Source organism: Sturnira hondurensis, unplaced genomic scaffold (genome assembly GCF_014824575.4).
Source record: "Sturnira hondurensis isolate 20B ecotype Veracruz unplaced genomic scaffold, ASM1482457v3 Scaffold0014854, whole genome shotgun sequence".
NCBI classification, from domain to species: Eukaryota; Metazoa; Chordata; class Mammalia; order Chiroptera; family Phyllostomidae; genus Sturnira; species Sturnira hondurensis.
In genome coordinates this window covers 1315978-1337023 of record NW_028087485.1, presented here as the reverse complement: position 1 = coordinate 1337023, position 21046 = coordinate 1315978, and the positions used below count along the sequence as shown (strand labels likewise).

The window sequence follows — 21046 nt, the reverse complement described above, 5'->3', positions numbered from 1 at the left end:
CATTTTTACGCTTAAAAAAAAGGAAAAATCTGTCTCGATGCATGGATAAACTTCCAAATGGTCCCCTACTTCAGATCATAGGCACAGATTCTAAAAAGAACTCTACGCTTTGACAGGATACATTATTTTTTCTCAAGAGAATCAATAATTAATCAAATCTTTTGATTGCACAAACACAATGGAATTTGCTTGCACACACTCTGTGCTAAAGTGCTTCCTCCTTTAAAACATGTAAGTGAGTCCCCCTGGACTAACAGGTCACAGGGATCAGAAGTAACAACTGCTGCAGAGACAAAACATGCCCCAGGCATCTTTTAAGCCTGCAGTGATGCTTTATGGGAAAGGATGTGATTCGTGACATTTATCAAGCTCTATAGAAAGGAGTCATTTTATAATAATATTCCATTGTATTTACATAGGTACCTGGGCTCTCCTTATACATTTTTAAACAGGTACACATTGCTGCAAGTCAACTAAAGCTTGGGCTAGTAAGGTATGCCACATGCCAAGTTGGGTATATTTTTGAAAGAGGTGTAGAAGGTGGTTTTATTCCCTTCCTCCCTTCTCACCATTCCCAGGTAAGATAAAAAACACTTTGCATATGTATTGGATTGGTTGGGGTTTGGGGAAACTAGAGAGAAGACAGGAAGGGAAATATTTAGCACCTAAATTCTTCTCGGCTTTGGATCTGGATTACACAATATATTTTCCCTTCCTGAATAAAACACACTAAGAGCACTGAGCATTCACCAATATGCTTCAGTGGCTATTAAATTTACACACAGACCAAAGCAACTAAGCCACAAAAACAGCATGAAGCCACAACGTCACACAATTAAAAGCAAAGTGGGCAAAATCAGGGAAGAATAAAGAGAAATAAATTTCTGCTGATTCATTAATTAAATATTTACTGAGCATCTATAAAACATAAAACTTCACATCTAGGGGGCTCACAATGGGATACAGGGCAAAGATACCTAGGTTAAGCCTTCAATAAGTTTACATTCTAGTAGGGCAAATAGCACAAATACATAAATAACTCTGAAAAGAGGTAGAAGGGGACTGGAGTCAGAGATACTGAGAAATTGCTACACAGGTTTGAAGGAACGAATGTCATTTAGCCAAAGAGACAGAGGAAAGCTTCAAGCAGAATGCTGTCCTCCCCAAAGGCAGGAAGAGTTCCAAAAAGTTGGTTGGGTTTAGCATCTTTAGCTGCTACAGACAGAAAATCAATGCTAGACTGCTGCTGGTATCTAAAGAAACGAACCAAAAAATGTGTGGAAAGCAGCTGCTTGTATTCTCTTTAAACCCTTAAAATAGACCAACTGAACCATGAGTTGTGCTAGATCAAGTTCACGTAAAGCATTACCAAAGTAACAACACAGGGTATTCCCATCAATGATAATGTTGGAGCAACTGATGCTGTCAAAAATTCGATTCGGCAGTTATTTACTAAAGTAGTCAGTTTCCCTGCAGCAGAGCTGGCGACCGAGTGGGCACCGGGTTTGACCTTGCCCTTCAGGGACGAGTCTGGCCTGAGGAAAAGATAACAGACGAACATACCCAGCTACCTACTGGAATCACATGATAGCACTTCAGAGAAAACAGTGATATGGAACAGCACTGGGCTTTGTTCGACAAGGAGAGCAAAAGTTAAACACCCCCAAAATATTCTAGTGATGTCAGAAATGACCTTACAGAATGATCCGGGGCATGAGTGGCAGAAAATGAGAGGGCTGGGTCCTGGCAGCGGCCCCAGTTATTTGCCTCTCCTCCCCAAGCCCGTCTTTGCTCCACGGGGACCCGTTTTATGTCCCGAGACTTTCCCCTCTCCGCTGAACTGCACATGAACCTTCGTGAGCCGGATCTTTCTGGGCACTGTGGGTCAGAACATCTCGGGTGCTCTGGTCCATCTCAGTCACTATCTATGGCTCCAGAACATGGGGCGGGGGGAGATCTCTACACAGCAATGAGACACAGCTTGGGGGCTACAGTAAGGTAACTGCAGTGCGAATGAAGAAACCAGCTAACCAATGTCTCAGTAACGGTCCTACCTTCCTCTACATATCATGTCTGCAGACCTTTTACATTGTAGGGATACAAGGTATTTTGAAGATTTAGATACAGGATGCAAATAGACCTGACTGTACATTTGGGATTTTTCATTTTAATGAAAACTGGTTATTTCACTTTTGGGGAATAGCTTGACTTAATTCAAAATTGCATTAAGTGCAATTTCAATGCAAAATAATGTAGTGGCTGGGGAAGTGATTTTTAAGGTCCTCAAAAAGTTAAACATAGCCCTGGCTGGTGTAGCTCAGTAGACTGAGCACGGGCCTGCAAACCAAACGATCTCGGTTCGATTTCCAGTCAGGGTGCATGCCTGGGCACACAAGAGGCAACCATACACCAATATTTGTCTCCCTCTCTCCTTCCCTTCCCCTTCCCAGCAAGGCATGCTGGGTATGCAGCCTTGTGAAGGTTTATGTTGGGGCCTTGGGAAAGCGCCACTGCTCTCCTGGCTACCTCTCCATCTGCACCAACAGCACTCAGGCTCTGCCACCTTCCCCTGGGCAGCCTGCACGCCCCAGGCCAGGGCCATTCCAGACTCACAGCCGAGGCACTAAGTTAACAGGAGTCTTGAATCATAAGCACTGGGTCCTACCCCAGCATCCTTAGGATCGAATGGTGCTAAGTCAGGGGTTTCTGTGAATGTAAGCCACTCTTGCTAAAAATCAAAAATTTTAAAGCCAGGATAAAAGCAATGCCAAATGATAAACTTAGTTGGACTTAGCCTCTGGCTTTAAATAAGATTAGCTTTTCAGTGCACCTAATTAAAACTAATGGGGTTTTTCTGCATATATAGTTACTCAAGGAAGTAAGTAAATTGGATGGGAACATTTCCTGGGAAAACAGTTACTTGTGCACATTCTGGGCCTGAAAAATAAATAAATGCAAACAAAGAAGCAAAACAAAACCAGGCTGGACCCAGCGGACTGAGGCAACGGGACTGGGTGAAAGATGCCTGCCTTCTGCTTTTTTAATTCCTGTGCCCATATCATTGAGCTATTTTCCTTTTGCTCATATTATGGGTAAATCTTATTTGTTTTCCAGATCAAGTCCTACTGTCTCTTTCCTTCACTATACCAGGCCCAAGTCACCTTTTCTTCCTTTGAAAACTAATGTGTATTTATTGCTTAACCATTTAATTAGCTTCTTGCACATTTGGGGTGGGGAGAAGAAGCGAGAAAGAGGAAAATACTTATCGAGAACCTACTAAATGCTACTTTATTTTCTTGGTTTACATTTATACTTTCTTTTAGTCCCCATGATATCACCACAATGTAGGCAGTGTTATCTGCATTTTACATGCGATGAACCTGAAGCTCAGAGCTACTAAGTAAAGTGTTCAGGAAACACATCTAAAAAGGGTGGTGCTGAACTTTGAACTTGGTAGGGTAGTCTGACCCCACAGTACTGAATTCAGCCACTGCATCACACTGCTTCTCCAAGCCTCAAGCTATATGAAGACAGGGAGACAACATTATGTCTATTGTATTCTAACAAGGTGATTCGATTCCTGCAAACATCCCCCCTCATTCATAAACTCACACACTTACAACCTATTTCCACACTGGGCATCATCATGGAACAAGTGACTCCTTCTGGACCCTCGGAGAAGAACTGGCAGTGTGCTGAGAGAGGCTGAGCAACAGGCGACTCTAACAGCGCCATGCGCAGGATACTGTGAAGCACAGAGCAAGATTGGCCAGGACGTGAGGCGAGCCTGGCCAGAAGAGGAAAAGCTTATGCTGAATGCTATTTGAGGAATGGGGAGGGGTGCGCTAGGCGGCAGTACAGCACGTACGGGGAGGGCCCAGGGTGACCAAAAAGTCTGGTGTGGGTTCATGCACCTGATACAAAGACAGGGCCTGACTATCAAGTGCTTAAAACTATGTTTCTGGGAAATGTGATCACACTAATGTCATAGGAGACCTGGGGAAGTGAATAGGGATTATTGATAACTACAAATCAAAGAAAAATGCAATCTCTCTAATGCTTTACCGCACAGCTGAAATCTCAAATCTCTCTCCTCTGTCTTCCCTGGACTTAGAAGAAACTGTCCACCACCTGTCATTTCCATGCTCACAGGATAAGAATCAAAGTGATACCACTGTTTTGAGGACCCTGTTCTCCTGGCACGCTGGACGTGGCGATGGCAGCCTGGTGCGCTGAAGCAGCAGAGGCTACGGGAGTGCGCCTCCCTCTGAGCCCCGGATTCCTGTGACTCCTTTGTGCTCAGAACAGCCACCAATCTAAGCCGCCAGTCAGGAGAGGCAGACACCCCTCCGAGCCAGATCTCCCTGGGGTACACATTCTTCCCAACTGGGTCAAACACTTCACTCAAACACTGAGTCTGAGGGTTACAAAGTGTTAAAGACGTTTTCCCACCGTAACCCCTCGACACCACAGGGAAGATGTTCTGGGACAGCTCCATAGAGTCTTGAGGACCATGCTCATCAAACCGTGGACAACAGAGTCCTTCTCGGCCTTTGGCCCACAGTGTCCAAGATCTTCCTGGCCCTTTGACATTCACTTCTGATCTATGGGGTTGGGATTTGTGATAGCAAATGGGATAAAAAGGAACGTACAAAAGTTATAGAATTACAGTGTTATATGTTCTGAACATACAACAAAACAGGTTGGCTGAACTTCAAACAATGATGTAGCCCTGGCTGGATAGCTCAGGATCACCCCAACACACCAAGGTTGCAGGTTCCATCCTCAGTCAGAGCACATACAAGAATCAACAAATGAGTGTGTGAGTACGTGGAACAACAAAACAATCTCTCCCCCTCACCCCTCTCTCTTTCTCCTTTCTCTATCTCCCTCTCTAAAATCAACAGATACCAGTTTTAAAAAGAAACAACAATGTATAAACCTCATGAGATTCTCTCGTTCTCTCAGCTATATAGTAAATCTGAGTATTTGGGTCTTGGGAGACCACCCCAAGTGAAGACAACCCCTAGGGGTATACTGAACAGCACCCCCCTGGTATGCTGGTTCAAGGTGCTTGGACCAGAGCAAAATCACCTTTCTATCTTCAGGAATACAAACTGCTCTTCCAGGGAGGGCACCGCCAAGTCTACGGGGGTCCCTGGTCTCTAGTGTAGAACATTCTGCTTCGGGATTTGAACTCAGCTAACAACATAATCACTGAACCCTTCCCAGATATCCTTAGGGCTTTTGACAATAGTGCCAGTTTCTTCTTGTTTATTTGTCAAGAAGGAAATTGCCTAAATATGCTCTTTCATTTGTACTAGAATCAAAAGCTAAGAAGGACAGAAAGAAACACAGATTCAAAAACTTACTCTAAGCTGGGTGAGGAGAAAACCCTGTGCAGAGACTTACATTTATGAACCAGGGAAAAGAAACGTTTGCTAATTTTCCTGGCACAAACAATTTATTTTATTTTATTTTTAAAAAGATTTTATTTATTCACTCTTAGAGAGAGGGGAAGAGAGAGAGAAAGAGAGGGAGAGAAATATTAATGTGTCAGAGATACATCAATCGGTTGCCTCTCACATGCCCCCAACTCCCCAGTTGTTCCCTGACTAGGAATTGAACCCGTGACCTTTCAGTTCACAAGCTGGTGCTCCATCTACTGGGCCACACCAGCTAGGGCGACAATTTATTTTATATAAGCAAATTTTTAAATGTGAGTAGCTAAAGTACTTAATTAGTACTACTATTTACAAATTTAAGTGTGCCCATGATCAGCAGGTCTCATGGACAACTTGTCCTTGGGTGAGGCCATACAGCATCATGGTTAAGACCAGGAACTTGGGTGTCAGGCCAACCTGGGTGCAAATCCAGCTGTTCCACTTACGACCTATGTGACTCGGCAAGTTTCTTAACTGTGTATGCCTCTGTTTCCTCATTTTTAAAAGGAGAATTAAAAGCAAGGAGTACTTGCTTTGTTATTGGGAATAATAAATGGGGAAAGTGAGAAAGCACTTGGCATAGCAGGCCCTTGGTGAATGAGGACTGTTCTAGAATGGTGCTCACCCATAATCAGAGAGAATTACATCCATGTACAGAAGCTACTTTTTATGTTCATTGATACATTTACTTCATCTCGTGTCCCAGCTTCTTGCCAATTCCTTTTTGTTGTTGTTGTTGTTCTTAAATGGGGAAAACCGCTCCTTCCCTATCAATCCCCCAGGGCTGTCTTGGACATGACAAAGGGGACACAAAAGCATGGTGACCCGTACAGCTCACACGGGAGCTGGACCCCAGACAACAACAGGAAGCTGCAGCATCTTGAGGTCTTTCTGGCAGCTGCAGGAGGCCTTTGCCAAATAACCCTGAGTGTCCTGCCAGGAGCTGCTCCCGAGTACTCGGGAGCTTTGCTAGCACAGGAACACGCAGGACTGCAGGAGGGTGTGCATCCTCTAAGCACCTGTCCTAAACAGGATGCTCCAAGCACACAGAGTGACTTCCTGGGCATCCCACTTCCTGTGTTGTGTTTACAGTCCTGGGCCCAGCAGCACAAACACTGGGCCTCTATTGTGTCACGGCAGTGAAAGGCAAACCAGCCTTCCACTGAGCTACCAGTGGAAATAATTATTTGTTGAAAAAGAATAAATTATTTTTTTGTTTTTATTTTGAGAGAGAGAAAGGGGACACACACACACACACATACAGATTTGTCGTTCTAGTTTTTTATGCATCCATTGGTTGCTTCTTGTATGTGCCCTGACTGGGGATCAAACCCACAACCTTGGTGTATCAGGATGATGCTCTAACTGATGGAGCTACCTGACCGGGGCTATTGTTTTTCTTGGAGCTAAAATTTAGTGGAATAATAAAGGGGGAAAATTAGATAGCACTTGGCATAGCACGCCCTCGTGTGCTATACTACTGATATTGATACACACGTTGTTATTTAATATTCATAATCAATACTTCCCTTAGACCTTGGCAAGCAGGCGCCTGCCCCAGACCACACCTTCCTCAAAACTACCTAAGTCCCGTTCTTAGGACCAGCTGGGGCCAGCAGTACTGTCTGGACAAAACACTCCAGCCTCCTCCTTAGAGCTCTCTCTCATGATCCCCCACATCTCTCCTGTGCCAGGTAGCAGGTGGACCAGATGCCCTGAACAGCTCCAGGGTTCCTGTCAATGGGGCTGTCTCAGGGCCGGGAGCCAGTGCAAGTCTAAGCGGGGAGTCTGGTGAACAATCACTGTTTCCCATGACTGGCCAAGGTTGGGCTGTTGACACACCGATTTGGAGCAACTCAAATTGTTTGTACATCCAGGGGCCTCACGAAAACTATGGCTTAGGCTCATAGCAATCATATGAGGTGTGCATTCCTTTGCATACCTTAAGAGATAGGGAAACTAGGACCTGGAGATATTAACTTCCCCAGATAACACATTTATTAAGTGGAAGAGCTGGGACTTACATTCTGGAATGTCCAACCCGAAGCCACACACTAAAATAATCCCCCAGATTTCCTTATCTGCCTCCACCAAGATATGGGTATCTCGGTGATGGTTACCCTGTCCTTTACCAAGGGCTCACTTTGAACTGCTTCTTCTCTTGTTCTCTCGCGATCGAAACTACTGACAAGCCTTTGTTCAGCACACCCTCATTCAGCCACTATTTACCTGGTCCCCCCTGACTTCCTGTTTTCTCCTACTGGCAGGCCTTATCTCTTTCAGGAACATCAACAGCTCATTCCAAAGAGTTTGATTTGAATCTCTTTCAATAAGAGTATTCAGTAAAAGCACCGAACTCATTCACAATAGCTCCAGGAGAAATCGAAGGCTTAGTTTTTATCCCTAATTGTGCAATAGCCTTTTTTCCTCAATAAAGGAATTTTAGGTGTCTGCCAGCATACAGAACTGGTACTTGAAAGAGGTGCCCTCAAGTGCAGTAGGCATAGCCGGCTGGCTCTGAACAAGGCAGCTCAGGGAGGGCCAGGGGAAGATGCCGTGTCTTCCGCATGCCCGCTCTTTTCTCCTCTGAAAGGACAAAGTAGAGACTGTTGGAGAGAGAGCCAAGAAACTGTCAGCATCACCTCTGTCAGACTGCTACCCCGTCCTGCCTGAGCCCTGATCTGCCAGCCAGCCCCTCCCTGTCCCAGTCAAAGCTCAGTGTAGCCATACATGAGATACTATTTCATACCCACTAGGAGGGCTGGAATAAAAGAAGTCAGATGAGAATAAGTGTTGGCAAGGTTGTGGAGATGCTGGAACCTTTGTACACTGTTGGTGGGAGTGTAAAAAGGGGTAGCGACTTCAGGAAACCATCCGGGGGGTCCTCAGAAGGATAAACACTAGAGTGGCCACATAACCCAGAAATTCCACTCCTAGGTACGTACCCAAGAGAACTGAAAACACATGTCCGCACAAAAAATTGCGTATGAATGTTCACGGCAGCAATAGTCACAACGGCCAAAAGGTTGAAACAGTTCATCAACCGATGAAGGGATAAACAAAATGTGGTCTATCCGTACAATGGAATATTATTCACCCGTAACGAGGAATGAAACAGTGATGCGCGCTATAATTAATATACATGAGCCTAGAAAACATGCCAGTGGAAAGAAGCCAGACATAAAAGACCATCTCTTCTATCATTTCACTCATGTGAAATAGGAAATCCTGAAAGACCAGAAATAGATTAGTAGTTTCCCAAGGCTGAAGGTGGGAATGGAGAGGTTGGGGTGGGGGTGGAGTGAGAGCTACAGGATGCGTGGTATCTTTTGAGACAATAAACATATTCTAAAATTCACTATGGTGATGGTTGCACTTATCAGTGACTATACAGAAACCACTAAGCTATATACTTCAAATGGGTGAATCGTATGGTATAGGGATTACATCTCAATACAGCTGTTAAAAACTAAACAAAACCAAGCACCCCAGTATAGGTTCATGACCTTGCCTTGCCTAACCTTAATCCAGTCCTGCCCTCCTTTCCAGCTGTCAAAGGTGGCACATATTCTGCTTTCTGGCTCAACTGATTCATCTTCGCATGTTTGTGGGAACTACATATAGTAACCTTCCGCCTTCTGTATTCATTTTGGTACTGATCTGGACACGGAGTGAGCAGCTGGGTAGGTGGCATCACCATCAATAAAGGTACCAATCCAACTTCAGAGTCCAAAAGCTCTCAGGTGTGATTGCTCTGTCCTCAGACTGGGCTCTCCCTACTTCTTTCCCAGGCACAGGGATGAGGGACCACATTTCACTGAGCTTCTTTGAAAACAAGCCTCAACAAGTTCTTTCAATTTTATAAACCCTTTCTTTTGAAATAGTTCACAAGATGAGCCTTCTGTAGGCAGGGACACAATTTCGACCTCGACTTCACTGAGGTCATTCTTTACTTATGCCATTCTGCAGCCCTGAATCTCTCTTCCATTCACCCTTTATCATATAAAAGAACAGCATCTATTGATAGAGATCTTTCTTTTCCATCACACTTCCTATTTTGACAATTATTAGTACGAAGTTTGGAAAGAAACGCATTTGTTGTTAAGATGACAAAATCATGGACAAAAATACCCACAGAATTTAGCTCTGTAGCTAAATTCCTCCCACCCTTGCCACTAATGATATATTAAGAATAGTGTTTCCTTTGAAGAATACAGTTTGAAGGAAGGATTCAACAGCATTTTATTATTAAACCAATCAGAACACACGAAGAGTCCAGGGCACGCTCTTTCACTCACCCAGAAGATCAACATTGCCAGCCAGGTGCCCGGAAGTGCAGCAGACATCAGGGTACAGGTACAACAGGTGGGTGATGGTGTCACGCCTGCTTGAGGGGCGGGGGCTCCCAGGGATGCCCACATCCTCCACAACCAGCCTCCTCCTGCAGGAACCCCTGGTGCCGGTTGTCTCAGAGGAGGTGACTTTGCTTTTCTCCGAGCTGCACAATTTCCCCAGGCACTTCAAACCAAGCAAGGAAGGCATCCTGGCATGGGGTACAGAGAAATGAGGGCAGACACCAGGATGCTAAGCAGCTGTGCTTCCCTATGACTCTCCAGGCTCTGTACTGTGTCTTTTTCTCACTGCCCAGCAAAGAAGATTAAGGAAGATGTATTTAAGTGATTACCCTCAAGAGCTTAGGGCTCCTACATGAAGGTGATCAGGCATAAAAACAGCTGCTACCAGGAACCCAAGGCCGTGTCAGCCGGAGACATGAATACACATTCAAATACCAGATTGAAATTCAGAGCAAGAGAAAGGATATAGCTGCAGTATCTAAAAGAATTCACCGGCAAATATTCCTAGCAGGTAAGAGTACTGTGATTAGGACTAGATGGCATAAACTGAAAATGCAAATCAAAATAGCGGGGGTAGTAAAGCCAAGTTCTCACGTGTTGAAGCTTCTTTTCAGACCTCACGGAGCAAAGACCTCAAAGTTCTTCAGCTTCAACTGGTGTTCCTCAGCAACAAATCCAGCTCCCTGCCACGGTGACCAATCCTTCCCATTTTCTAGAATGAAGCCCCTCCCTCTCATGCCATGAATGTCTTTCTGCCTCATTCCATTAATCCAACACTAAAGATATTCTTTTTTTATAAGATTTTAAAAATATTTTATTTATTTATCTTTAGAAGGGAAGGGAAAGAGAGAGGGAGAGAAATATCAATGTATGGTTGCCTCTACCAAGGACACACAATGTATCGTGCGTCCCCTGCTGGGAACTGGCCTGCAACCCAGGCATGTGCCCTGACTGGGAATCAAACTGCGATCCTCTGGTTCGCAGGCCCATGCTCAATCCACTGAGCCACACCAGCCAGGGCACTAAAGATATTCTTTAATGTTGTTTTGTGGTTCCCTGCTACTGTAGACTCTAGCAGAATCATACGATGAAGAGAGAATTACCACATAGGTAACTGTGTGTGCTCACAGATTTACAAGCAGTCAGTACCCTCACGCGATTAGGGTGCTGGTACACAAAGGTCATCTCTGGTAACAGGTACTTACCCTCTGACATCACTCAGTAAGGTCAAGTACAGTATGAGACAGTCTATAGCCACACAGCAGTCCTGAGTCAGAGTGAATAAACCCATACTCCTTTTTCTGTCTTTGGCTATTGTATTCTTTTTTAAAATTTATTTATATATTTTATTGATTATGCTATTACAGTTGTTCCATTTTTTTCTCCCCTTTATTCCCTTCCACCCTGCAACCCCCCCCACCAGCATTCTCCCATTCTTAGTTCATGTCCGTGGGTCATACATGTAAGTTTTTTTGGCTTCTCCATTTCCTATATTATTTTTAACCTCCCCCTGTCTATTGTACACCTACCATTTATACTTCTTATTCCCTGTACCTTTTCCCTCATTCTCCCCCATAGTCTAATAAATTTTCCTTTCATTAAAACTCTTGCATATTTTAATCAGAATAGAAGTATACAGCTGGGAAGGCCTTTTAAGACAGCCTAGCCTAGTGGTTCCCAAATATTGTGGCACATAAGAATCTTGTACAGAATTTTGGAAAAATACAAAATCAGAGGGGCTAGCTCAGACCCTCAAATGAGATTCTTTGAGGGGTGGGGCCCAAGGACAGACTACTGTAGATAGACGAAGACCAGAAAGCATAGCCTACTTCGATGGCTGCTAGCTCCTAATCTTTAATGCAGCATTCAAGAACAGAGGTCGAGGACCAGAGAATTCAAATTTGCTAGAATCACCCTGGCTCAATGGGAAGCCCAGCGGGAATGGAGGGGCACGCTCTGTCCCCGAGGCGTCAGCCCCGGGTGGGGCTGGAGAGAGTGGAAACACGGGAGCCGTCCCCATATTTCACCTCAGTCACACGGTGAAATTCCTGTTCTCAAATTTTAGGAATTAAGCCCTGTACCAGCACTGCCCCCAGGAATAATCCTTCGAATGTCACCCTCTGAAACTAGTTTACGAAGCAGGGAGAACACTCTACACGTGTCCTACTGCTTGGGTGTCTGCTCCGAGGAGCCTCAGGGTACACAATGGAAGGTAGCTTACTGACGTTTCCCAAAGTATGGCTTCTAAATCAATTTGTTTAAAATATGGATGCCTGAGGCCCATCTCAGACCCACTAGGTTCTTCTAGAACGTTTCTGTAATAAACACTGCAGTGTGGGAACCTCTGCCCTGCACGATTAGTTCCTTCTTCACACGGTTAGCTTCTTATAGCTCTGCTCTTTGCAAAGTGAGGACATGAGCAATTCTGTCTGCTTATTTGTTCCCCTGGCTTGTTTGTGAAACACACATATGGGTTTACATAAAAAAGCTGGATGCAGACACTCTGGACACGGGCTCTGGTCTACACCGACACACACAGACGCAGGACTTGGATGAGATGACCATGTTCTCTAATCCAGCATCTTCTGAGTAGGACAAAGCGTGACTATTCCGTGACTATGCCATTCTGCCTTCTTGGTCCCTAAACTGCCCACTAAAATGGATTTTATAGCACCAACTCTACCTTAGCACTCGGCTGTTTTATGAGCCGAACATATTCAGGCCACCCCAACATTACTGGACAAGTCTCTACATCCATATATATATAGTTAAGGAGTAATTGTATAAATTTAAATTCATCTCCAATAAAAGAATTATATGTAAGCTTAGTGTAACTTGTGATTTTTAGCTCAGGATAGAGTCTGCTATAAAGTAGGCTGATGCAATAGCAGAGGTCTGCTTGCTTTTTTTTTTAAAGATTTTATTTATTTATCTTTAATCTTAGAGGGGAAGGGAAGGAGAGAGAGAGAGAAAAAAAAATATCAGTATATGGTTGCCTCTCATTCTTCCCCTGCCAGGAACCGGGAACTGGCCTGCAACCCAGGCATGTGCCCTGACTGGGAATCGAACTGTGATCGTGTGGTTCGCAGGCCCGTGCTCCATCCACTGAGCTACACCAGCCAAGGCAAGGTCTGCTTGCTTTTAAAGACAATCTGACTGCAGGTAAACGCGAGGGGCTGACTGCTTTCTCAGGTGGTGGAGAGGGTTAAGGGTTCAGATGCTGGGTGCTTAGGGGTTGGAGCCAGCAGTGACAAGGGGCGCCCATGAACTGAGTTCCCCTTTCCAGGGCACCTGCAGTTCTCAAACTCTTCTCTTCCACAAAATTCAGGGTCACCATGCAGCAGAGGCCAAGCCTCCCGTCTTAAAACTATGCTTCCAGTGCTGTCTGCCTGATGGCCAACTCTTCGGCCATGAACACACAGGATGGAGAAGATCCCTAGGGAAGCACCATGGGACCCATTTCTCCCACTCCCGCATGGACAGCCACAGCCCACATAAAGGGACAGTCACAGCACTTAGAAAGCAGAGTAGTGGTTCTTGTGACAGTGGATGAGGCTGTCCGACAAGGTATCACTGTGCACTACGCTCCAAAGCCAATACTAAACACAAATGCTTAACTTTCACCCAGGGTTTTGCTGGCCTGCATATTTTATCAGAAACAGTTCCACTGCACCAAAACAAGCTCTTCTATGAAAAAAACAGAGAAAAGAAACCATCATCGGGCAAATTCACCAAAGGACTTCAACCCACATCAAGAGGCCCTGAGCCCTCTACTCCTGCCTACCGTGGGAGCCCAATAATAAAATGAACCCCAACCTCAGAGGCAGGCATTGGGGGGCTACAGAGTGCTCAGGGGATGATGCCTTAATTACGCTCTTAATTCTCCAGTCACAGGTCGATCCCCACAGAAATTCTCCCCAAATGGACTGGGACTTTTCTTTGATTTTATTCTATGTAATGATTTGGGTCTTTTTTAAAAATCAGACAAATGTCATTGCCCCCCCCCCCTTTAAATCATCTGCTAAGATGATTTAAGATCTACCTGCCTCTTATTAAAAATTAAGGAAGAAAAATCACCACCTTTATAATTTGAATCTTTATGAGATTTAGTTTTCTAAGGAAATGGTCTGAATTTATAGCCAGTGGCTTCCTCAGTGACCATGGGGCTACTTGCTTTTCAGTTTTTATTTTAATCAGAAATGAGCAAACAAAGAACTCAGCAAGCCCATTGAAAACATCCGCAATGGCTCATGATACCCAGGATGATTTTTGCTGCTGAGCAGAACAGACCGAGTGGGGAAACAGCAGTGGTGTAAGTGGGAGGGCGCAGCGGGACGTTCTGACCAGGATGCCTGGCCCATGGGAGGTGCGCCTGCTTCCTGCCGCCAGCAAGGCTTACACTCAGTGCCCTTCACCTGCACCACCAACCTGGGGCCTCTCCTCAGTAAAGCCTAAGGCTTAGGGGGTCTTACCCATCCCTCCGAAGCAGGCGGTGATTTTCTGAGCACACTGGCACAGGCTCCCGTCAGGGTAGGGCTCCTCTGGAAGGCCTGCTTCGTCCATCACTCACTCTGCAAGCAGCTGCCTCTCTTCCCGTAATGCCGCCTGCCCAAGACCTGCTCAAAATGGAACAGGCAGCCAAGCCCCCTCTTCCATATCATCCCCATTAATAATTCAGATACTACATGAAATCTGCTGAGCAGTCAGGATTGAGAGCACCAAGGCACTCTGAGGACCAAAGCATAATTAGTTTAACAGACAGCAAGGGGCTCGGGTTACCCTCTGATGGTACTCTCCATAGGCGGGATTTCCAAATGGCGATGGGAGCCACGCTTGGAATGCCTTCAGGGAAGCAGCCGCAGATGGAAATTTGCTGGGGGAGGATCAAAGGCACCAGCTGCCCACCCCCACCCAGCTCAAACCCTGTAGGTTAGACAAGGCTGCCCCATGAATCTGTCCCAACTATTACTGACCACACATCACAGCTCACCAGGCTGTGGTCTCCCCCAGCAGCCAAAACCTCTCGGCAACCTCAGCACACCCCACACTTCCCAATCCTTAATCCATCCCAGGTTTACTTTTCCCCAAATTCCTCATCTCCTCCCATTTGAGCCTTCTGAAAAATCTACCCGTCCTTCAAAATGCTGCTCAACTGTATAGCTGCTCCTCCTTCAAGGTTTCCAGAGTCACTCCCTCTAGAATCAACTTTTTCCTGTCTTGTCCCCAAACAGCGGCTCTGCCGTGGCATTCATTCTATCCTGCCTTGTCATCCGGTTACCTGGAGACGGTCTCATTCCCCCTGCTGGGTGATAGGCTTCTGGAGGGCAGGAGTCTTGCTGTGGTCACCTGTTTCCTTCACACTGGACTCTACCCGCACTAGGTGTTCAATGCCTCATAGAGAATTCGACGATTCTCATTAAGAAGCGACCGTGAACTATGAGTACCCACTATGTGGCTAAGGGTCGGCTATCGAAGACAAAACACACTCCGTCACTAGGAACTGCTCTAACAGAAGAGGAAAATGTATGCATTCTATACCAATTGGTCTGAGAACTATTCCCACCTACACAGCTGTAGAATGCAATTATCCTCCTGCTGGCCAGAGCTTAGTATCTAAGTGCCACTGAACTGGAAGGCACTAAGTGACAGGCACATGCCTGAAAGGCCAGGCCAGCTGTGTCCACAGGAAGCTGTCCCAGTGGTCGGTCATTAGGAGACAGGCCAGTCTTGCTGGTGGGATGAACAGCTGAGTGGCGACCAGAAACCCCCGTGTCAGCACTTCTCCCACCTCTGCTGACAAAGGTGCTGGCTTTGGAGCAGGTGCAGGGTACCCGGCTGCTGCAGCTCCCCTCCACGGCCCCCAGGGGAAAACACGCAGCGGAAGTGTTTCCCAGGGCCCAGGGGAAAGTAGGTATCATTCATCCGTCTCAAGGCAGAAGAGCCACGACTCAAACCTCATGTTTACTGTCAATTGACTAGACAACGTCAAACACCCAAATAATCTATTTCCTGAGTATGTCTTTTCTTGAGATCATTAATCTCTGCACTTCAACTCTGACTTCAAAGAGGAACTTCCGGGAGTTTACAGTCACAAGAAATATGTAAAGTACAAAAGGAATATAACAGGAGATCTAGGTAAAAGCAGCGTCAGGGTTTTCTCTACCCTTTAAGAGAGCCGTCTTCAGTGAACAAACATTTGCTGAGCATCAACAATACGACAGGCCAGGTGCTAGCTGCCTTAATGATGAATAAATTAGGTGCCCTCACAGAGCCCGTGAATTAGCGGGCGACTCGGGCAGGGATGAGCCCAACTGCAGTGCAGCCCGCTAACCCCAGTGCACAGGTATAGCTGTAAGAAGTCGGGGGTCGGTTTAGAGATCCTGGGTATGAAAGGAAACGTGTTTCAGAATGAGAAGTGGCTTGTGTTGCACAATTTACATAGAGAGTTCTGTGTATTCCTAGTATACTCCCAACAACGGCACATGAAAAACGTTTTGCCCTCTAAGGAGTCTGCTGGGGGGGGGTGTGAAACGTGTCCCCCTCCCCACGCCATGCTCTCAGGGCCATGGGCTGATATCATGAAAGTGCATGAGAGTGAAAGATTGAGTCAGCCTGGTGCAGGTGGGATGATGGACAAAATGATGTTTGATTTGGATCTTGAAGAAAAAAAATAAGGGGATTTAAAGGTAAATAAGGGTAAGGCAGAAAAGAAAACCCAAAAGGAGGCCGCTCCCGAAGAAAGCTTTCCTCGGATCACCCGTGACTATGGCAAGAGGGGTCAGGGAGCATACATGAGCCTCGGCAGGAAGAACCCATCCATCCACATACAACTGAACAACTCTCTTTGGAGGAATAACATGGCGTTTTCTTTGAGTAAGCACAAAACATGCCTCCGAAGAGTCTGCTCATTGCCATTCTTTCCTGAGAGTGTCAGGACTCTGGGGAAAGTCTTGGGAGGAATCCACCGATGTGCTTCACGCCGACTCATTACTAACAGCCTCTCCTGCACCTGATTTCTTCCCAGTACGTTATAACCACGAATCTGTCCCCCACGGTGCAGCCCTGGGCGATGACATGGTGGTGCACGCCACACAGAGCCCCCACACCTCAGATCGAGAAACTGAGACCGGGGGGACATTGCTTCCCTCGAAACTAAACCCACAGAATTAGATGTTTGAAGAGAACCAAAACTCCCCCAAAGCAAACCCAAGGCTTTCATATGAACAAAAGATGCCTTTGGCTAATCTGAAGTTCAGGTCTGTAGAAGGTGTTCAAACACAGTGTTTTAAATGTGGCCACAACTCTTTTTCTAACCAGAGAAGACGTTCTCTTGTCTTTCCATAGTCTGGACTGACCTGGTGACCTTCTACTGCATTCTTTTTCTGGAAGGGACAGTTTATTGGACACAAAGCTAGGAGTCTGATACAAAAGATGCTTTCCAGAAGTATCATTGTTCAGGCATTATTTTGTCTGCTGGTTCCCAAAATACAGTATTCAATACCTTAAAGATAGTTTATTTCAGTGTTAAAAGAAAATTCTAGCTCATAAACATAAAATCTTGTTCTTTAAAAGACACATGGACAAAACCAAAGGGGGGCAGGATCAAGAGTGCTGAGCACTCTTTGTGCTTACTCAAAGATGGCTGGTGGGATTGGTGGGGGGAAAGTGGAAGACAACTGTACTTGAACAACAATAAAAATGTGAAGAAAAAATATCCTTCTTTAAGATTCTAAATGTGTATGTTTTAAATGTGTACATTATGTTAATGTAGTGCAAGTGTATTATCGATCAGTAAATAACAGACATAAAGTCCATTTATTCACTTACCACTGGGGGTGCAAAATCAAGAGAGTTTGGAGGCCAGGGATTATTCTATCAAGATGAATCATAAAGAAACCAACAAGAACACAACTACCGAGAGAGAAATACTAAGGAATGGATGAAACCAAGGGTAAAAACACACAGAGAAGAACAATGTGGTGGGTAAGCGCACACAGGCTCTGGAGTATGAGAACCTTATTCAAGCCTTGGGTGTGCTACTCACTACCTAGGTGAGTTAGTTCTTCCCTTCCTGAAACCTTGGCGACCTCCTCGGTAAAACCAACACAGTGATAGCACATGTATTACATATTCACTAAAGTCTCTAGTAGTTCCCAGTACATAGGAGGGCGCTATAAATATTAATTCAAAGGCTGTAAATTCAAATAATCACAGGATGAAAAACAGAAATCAAAACAGCAACTGAGGCGGTAGGTTGGGCCTGCAACCCAGCGAGAGGTGGGATGTGTGCTCCGCTTAAAAGGGAAGCACCAGGCAGCTCCGGGCAATTGCTGCTGTTCGGGGATGCACGCCAAGCATTGCCAGATGTTCAGAATTTCATGTGAAATCTCCCAAGTTTGAAACATTTGCAACTAATTAAGAAAGAAATTCGCCACTTCCCCGCCCCCCACCAAAAACCAAACCAAACCAAAACACGTTCGCAGGCCCTGCTATGAAGGTCCCGCCAGTCTGGGACCTAATGTTTCAGTCACAGCAGCCTGTGGTGTGAACCCTCCCACCCACCGAGCTTAAACCAAGGGCTGCGATTTATTTCAGGTGCCAGAGGAAGGCAGTGGGGTGAGAGATTAGAAGCACAGGAAGGCTTCACAGAAAAGATCCATACCTTTTCATTTGTAAAACTGCATTTTAATTATGGCCTCTCTGTTATCAACCGCTGCAAAAGGGGTCACGTGTTCCCACACAACTGAGGGTAGGATAGTACCAGCACGTCCAGCAGCAAATTTCAGCACTTTTCTGCCTTGCCACAAATACAGGAGCATGTCCTTTCTCCACGCTATGATTTTTTGTTTGTATTATTATTATTATTATTATTATCTTTGTATTATTATCTTTGTTTAAAGATAAATATGTTATATATATATATATATGTTTATCTTTAACCAGTACCAGGATACTACTACACATATTACTTTGCAGTTGTTCCCCTTAATTTTGTTTCTTTTACGAAATTATGGCATAATTTACATAGAGTGAAAAGCATGCATACATCTTAGCTTTACGATTCAATGAGTTTTGGGGAACGCATCCACCAAGGCAACGCGTGTCTTTGTCGCAAGAGAGGACACTTCCCTCGCCGCTGAGAGTTACTGCACTCCGGCAGGGCAACCAACCCCCAACCCCACAGCAGAGGCACGCACTGCTCGGATTCCTATCACCACTGCTGCGCACGCTAGAACTTCATATCAATAGAACTAGCCAGCGTGAGCTCTTTTGTCTCCAGCTTCTTTTGATCAGCACGTTTTTGAGATTCATCCATGTATCCCCATTAGGTTTTGCCTCTTTCATTTCCCCCAATGCGGAAATCGTAACTTCTGTCTGACATGCTGTCAATCATAACCTGAGTGTAATTACCCCACGGTGAACACCCATTCTATGAGCTTTTGGAAGCGAGAACAAATGCGATACCTACTTTTGGAGTCTCAAAGCAGAGCAGCGTGGTATCCCATGGCACTGTTGGGGGCAGGCCACGATGTGGGGGCTTGCCTGGGCCGACAGTATTTGGGATGGAAAAAGTAGAGCCCCTGAGACAAGACCGTAGGAAAAAGAGTTTGGTGGAGAGAGGTGATGGTAAACTAATTTCAGATGTGCTAACAAGCTTCAGGTGTCTTCAGAACATCCATGAAGCCGTGTCCAGCAGGCAGCTGGGGAGGCTGCTCTGGGTCTCGGGGGGAAAGTCAAAGTTGAAGAGATCCACCAGGTGTGGGCTGGAGCCACAGGAGTGGGTGAGAGAAGACAAATGACTGGACCACGAACTTCTTGAAAGCAAAGGCGAGCTCCCCTTTGTGCCTGCTCAGGGGAGGGGCTTCAGTAATATTTCAATAATATTTATGTAGATCGGACCTTAGAATAAATACTTCATGTAGGTTGTCTGGGAAAAGTATTCAAATTGTCCATCCAGACTCAGTTTATTCAAACTGACCCTCTGTACATAAATACTTGAACTTCCCAGCTTTTTGCATTAACTAAATGGTCCAACTCAGCAGTTCTTCCTGGCATTCTAATTAAAGACACATACACTTTATTGATTAAACTTTCCAGTAACACAGCATAATGCTATTATTTACTCTGCCAAGAAGAAAGGCAGTTTAAAAAAACCACTTACAGAAGGCTTCATTTCATCACAGAGAATTTGAAAATGCAGTAATTAAAAACTCACCTAAGAGGACACAAGTTTTCAGAGAACAGATTCAGGAAAAAAAAATTGGACTCTGAAGAATATCACCCCTCCCACAGTCTACTTCGTAATTACAAATGTGCGCCTGTTAGTACAAATGTTCGCGGAACAATCCGAATGGGGCACAAACCATGATCTGTATGAAGGCAATTCCATCCGCATTTACTGAGCATTTCTTTGCCTACAGCTCTGTAATAAATATAAAACGGGAGAACAGAGTGCTTTGCTTTTTCTTTTCTGATGGAAACCAAAGTCATTGTTAAAGGCTTTCAATATAGGAGCTCTCAAGACAAAGCAAACAAAAATAGCCTGTACCAGGATGAAGTGGGTGGTGGATGTCGTCTCCAACAAGACAGATGGATCAGCTGGCGCTCCGTGTGTGTGTGTGTGTGTGTGTGTGTGTGTGTGTGTGTGTGTGTGTGTCTGAGAGAGAGAGAGAGAGAGAGAGAGAGAGATGGGGGGAGACTCTTTTATTTATTTATTTTTCAGGAGGAGAGAATGGCTCGGCACAATTAATTTTTAGACTCCCATTGGCACAGAGAGAAACGGGGAGTGGGGGGAGGTAGCCTCACAATAGAGAACAGAGCAAATGGTAATGCCTGAAAATGGAAAAGGGTAGGAAAAAGGGCTTTTTAAGAATAAGATTTACAAATGGCTTTAAACATTATCATGTTAGAGTTGAAGGAAAATTACCTGCTTGAAGGGCCACAGGCATCTAAGAAGTGGACAGAAACAAAGGCAGGCTGAGGAACACAGGCCCATGGAAGCATCACTCAAGGTTAACTGGCCAACCGCTGCCCCCACCTCTAGCCACATCCTCCCCCAAATGCTGGCCTCTTAGGGTTACTGCTGGGGGAGCCTTCTCTGACTCATAGGCCCCTGTATTCTTCTCTGAATTGCTACTTAATCCCTACATTTTCAAACTTGATTTCTAATTGAGGGTCAAGTTATGTCAAATATCTTCTTAGCTATAGTTCCTTCCATTTCATTTTCTGAGATTGAAGTAACACACT

The 21046-nt window shown here is 45.3% G+C and overlaps 1 protein-coding gene across 25 annotated transcripts in view; it reads right to left on the bottom strand.

The window, feature by feature from the left end:
• The window catches only part of ABLIM1 (actin binding LIM protein 1), a 265125-nt gene that overhangs the window by 167900 nt on the left and 76179 nt on the right, over positions 1-21046 (bottom strand). For 23 of the 25 annotated variants that reach the window (XM_037063836.1, XM_037063839.1, XM_037063837.1 and 20 more), the window contains exon 1: positions 9743-10052. The exons of the other annotated variants lie outside the window; for them this stretch is intronic. In XM_037063836.1, the coding sequence (XP_036919731.1) occupies positions 9743-9986 (244 nt within the window). In that variant the 5' untranslated portion in view covers positions 9987-10052. Of the gene's footprint in view, positions 1-9742; positions 10053-21046 lie in introns of those variants that run through there. 25 annotated transcript variants of the gene reach the window in all.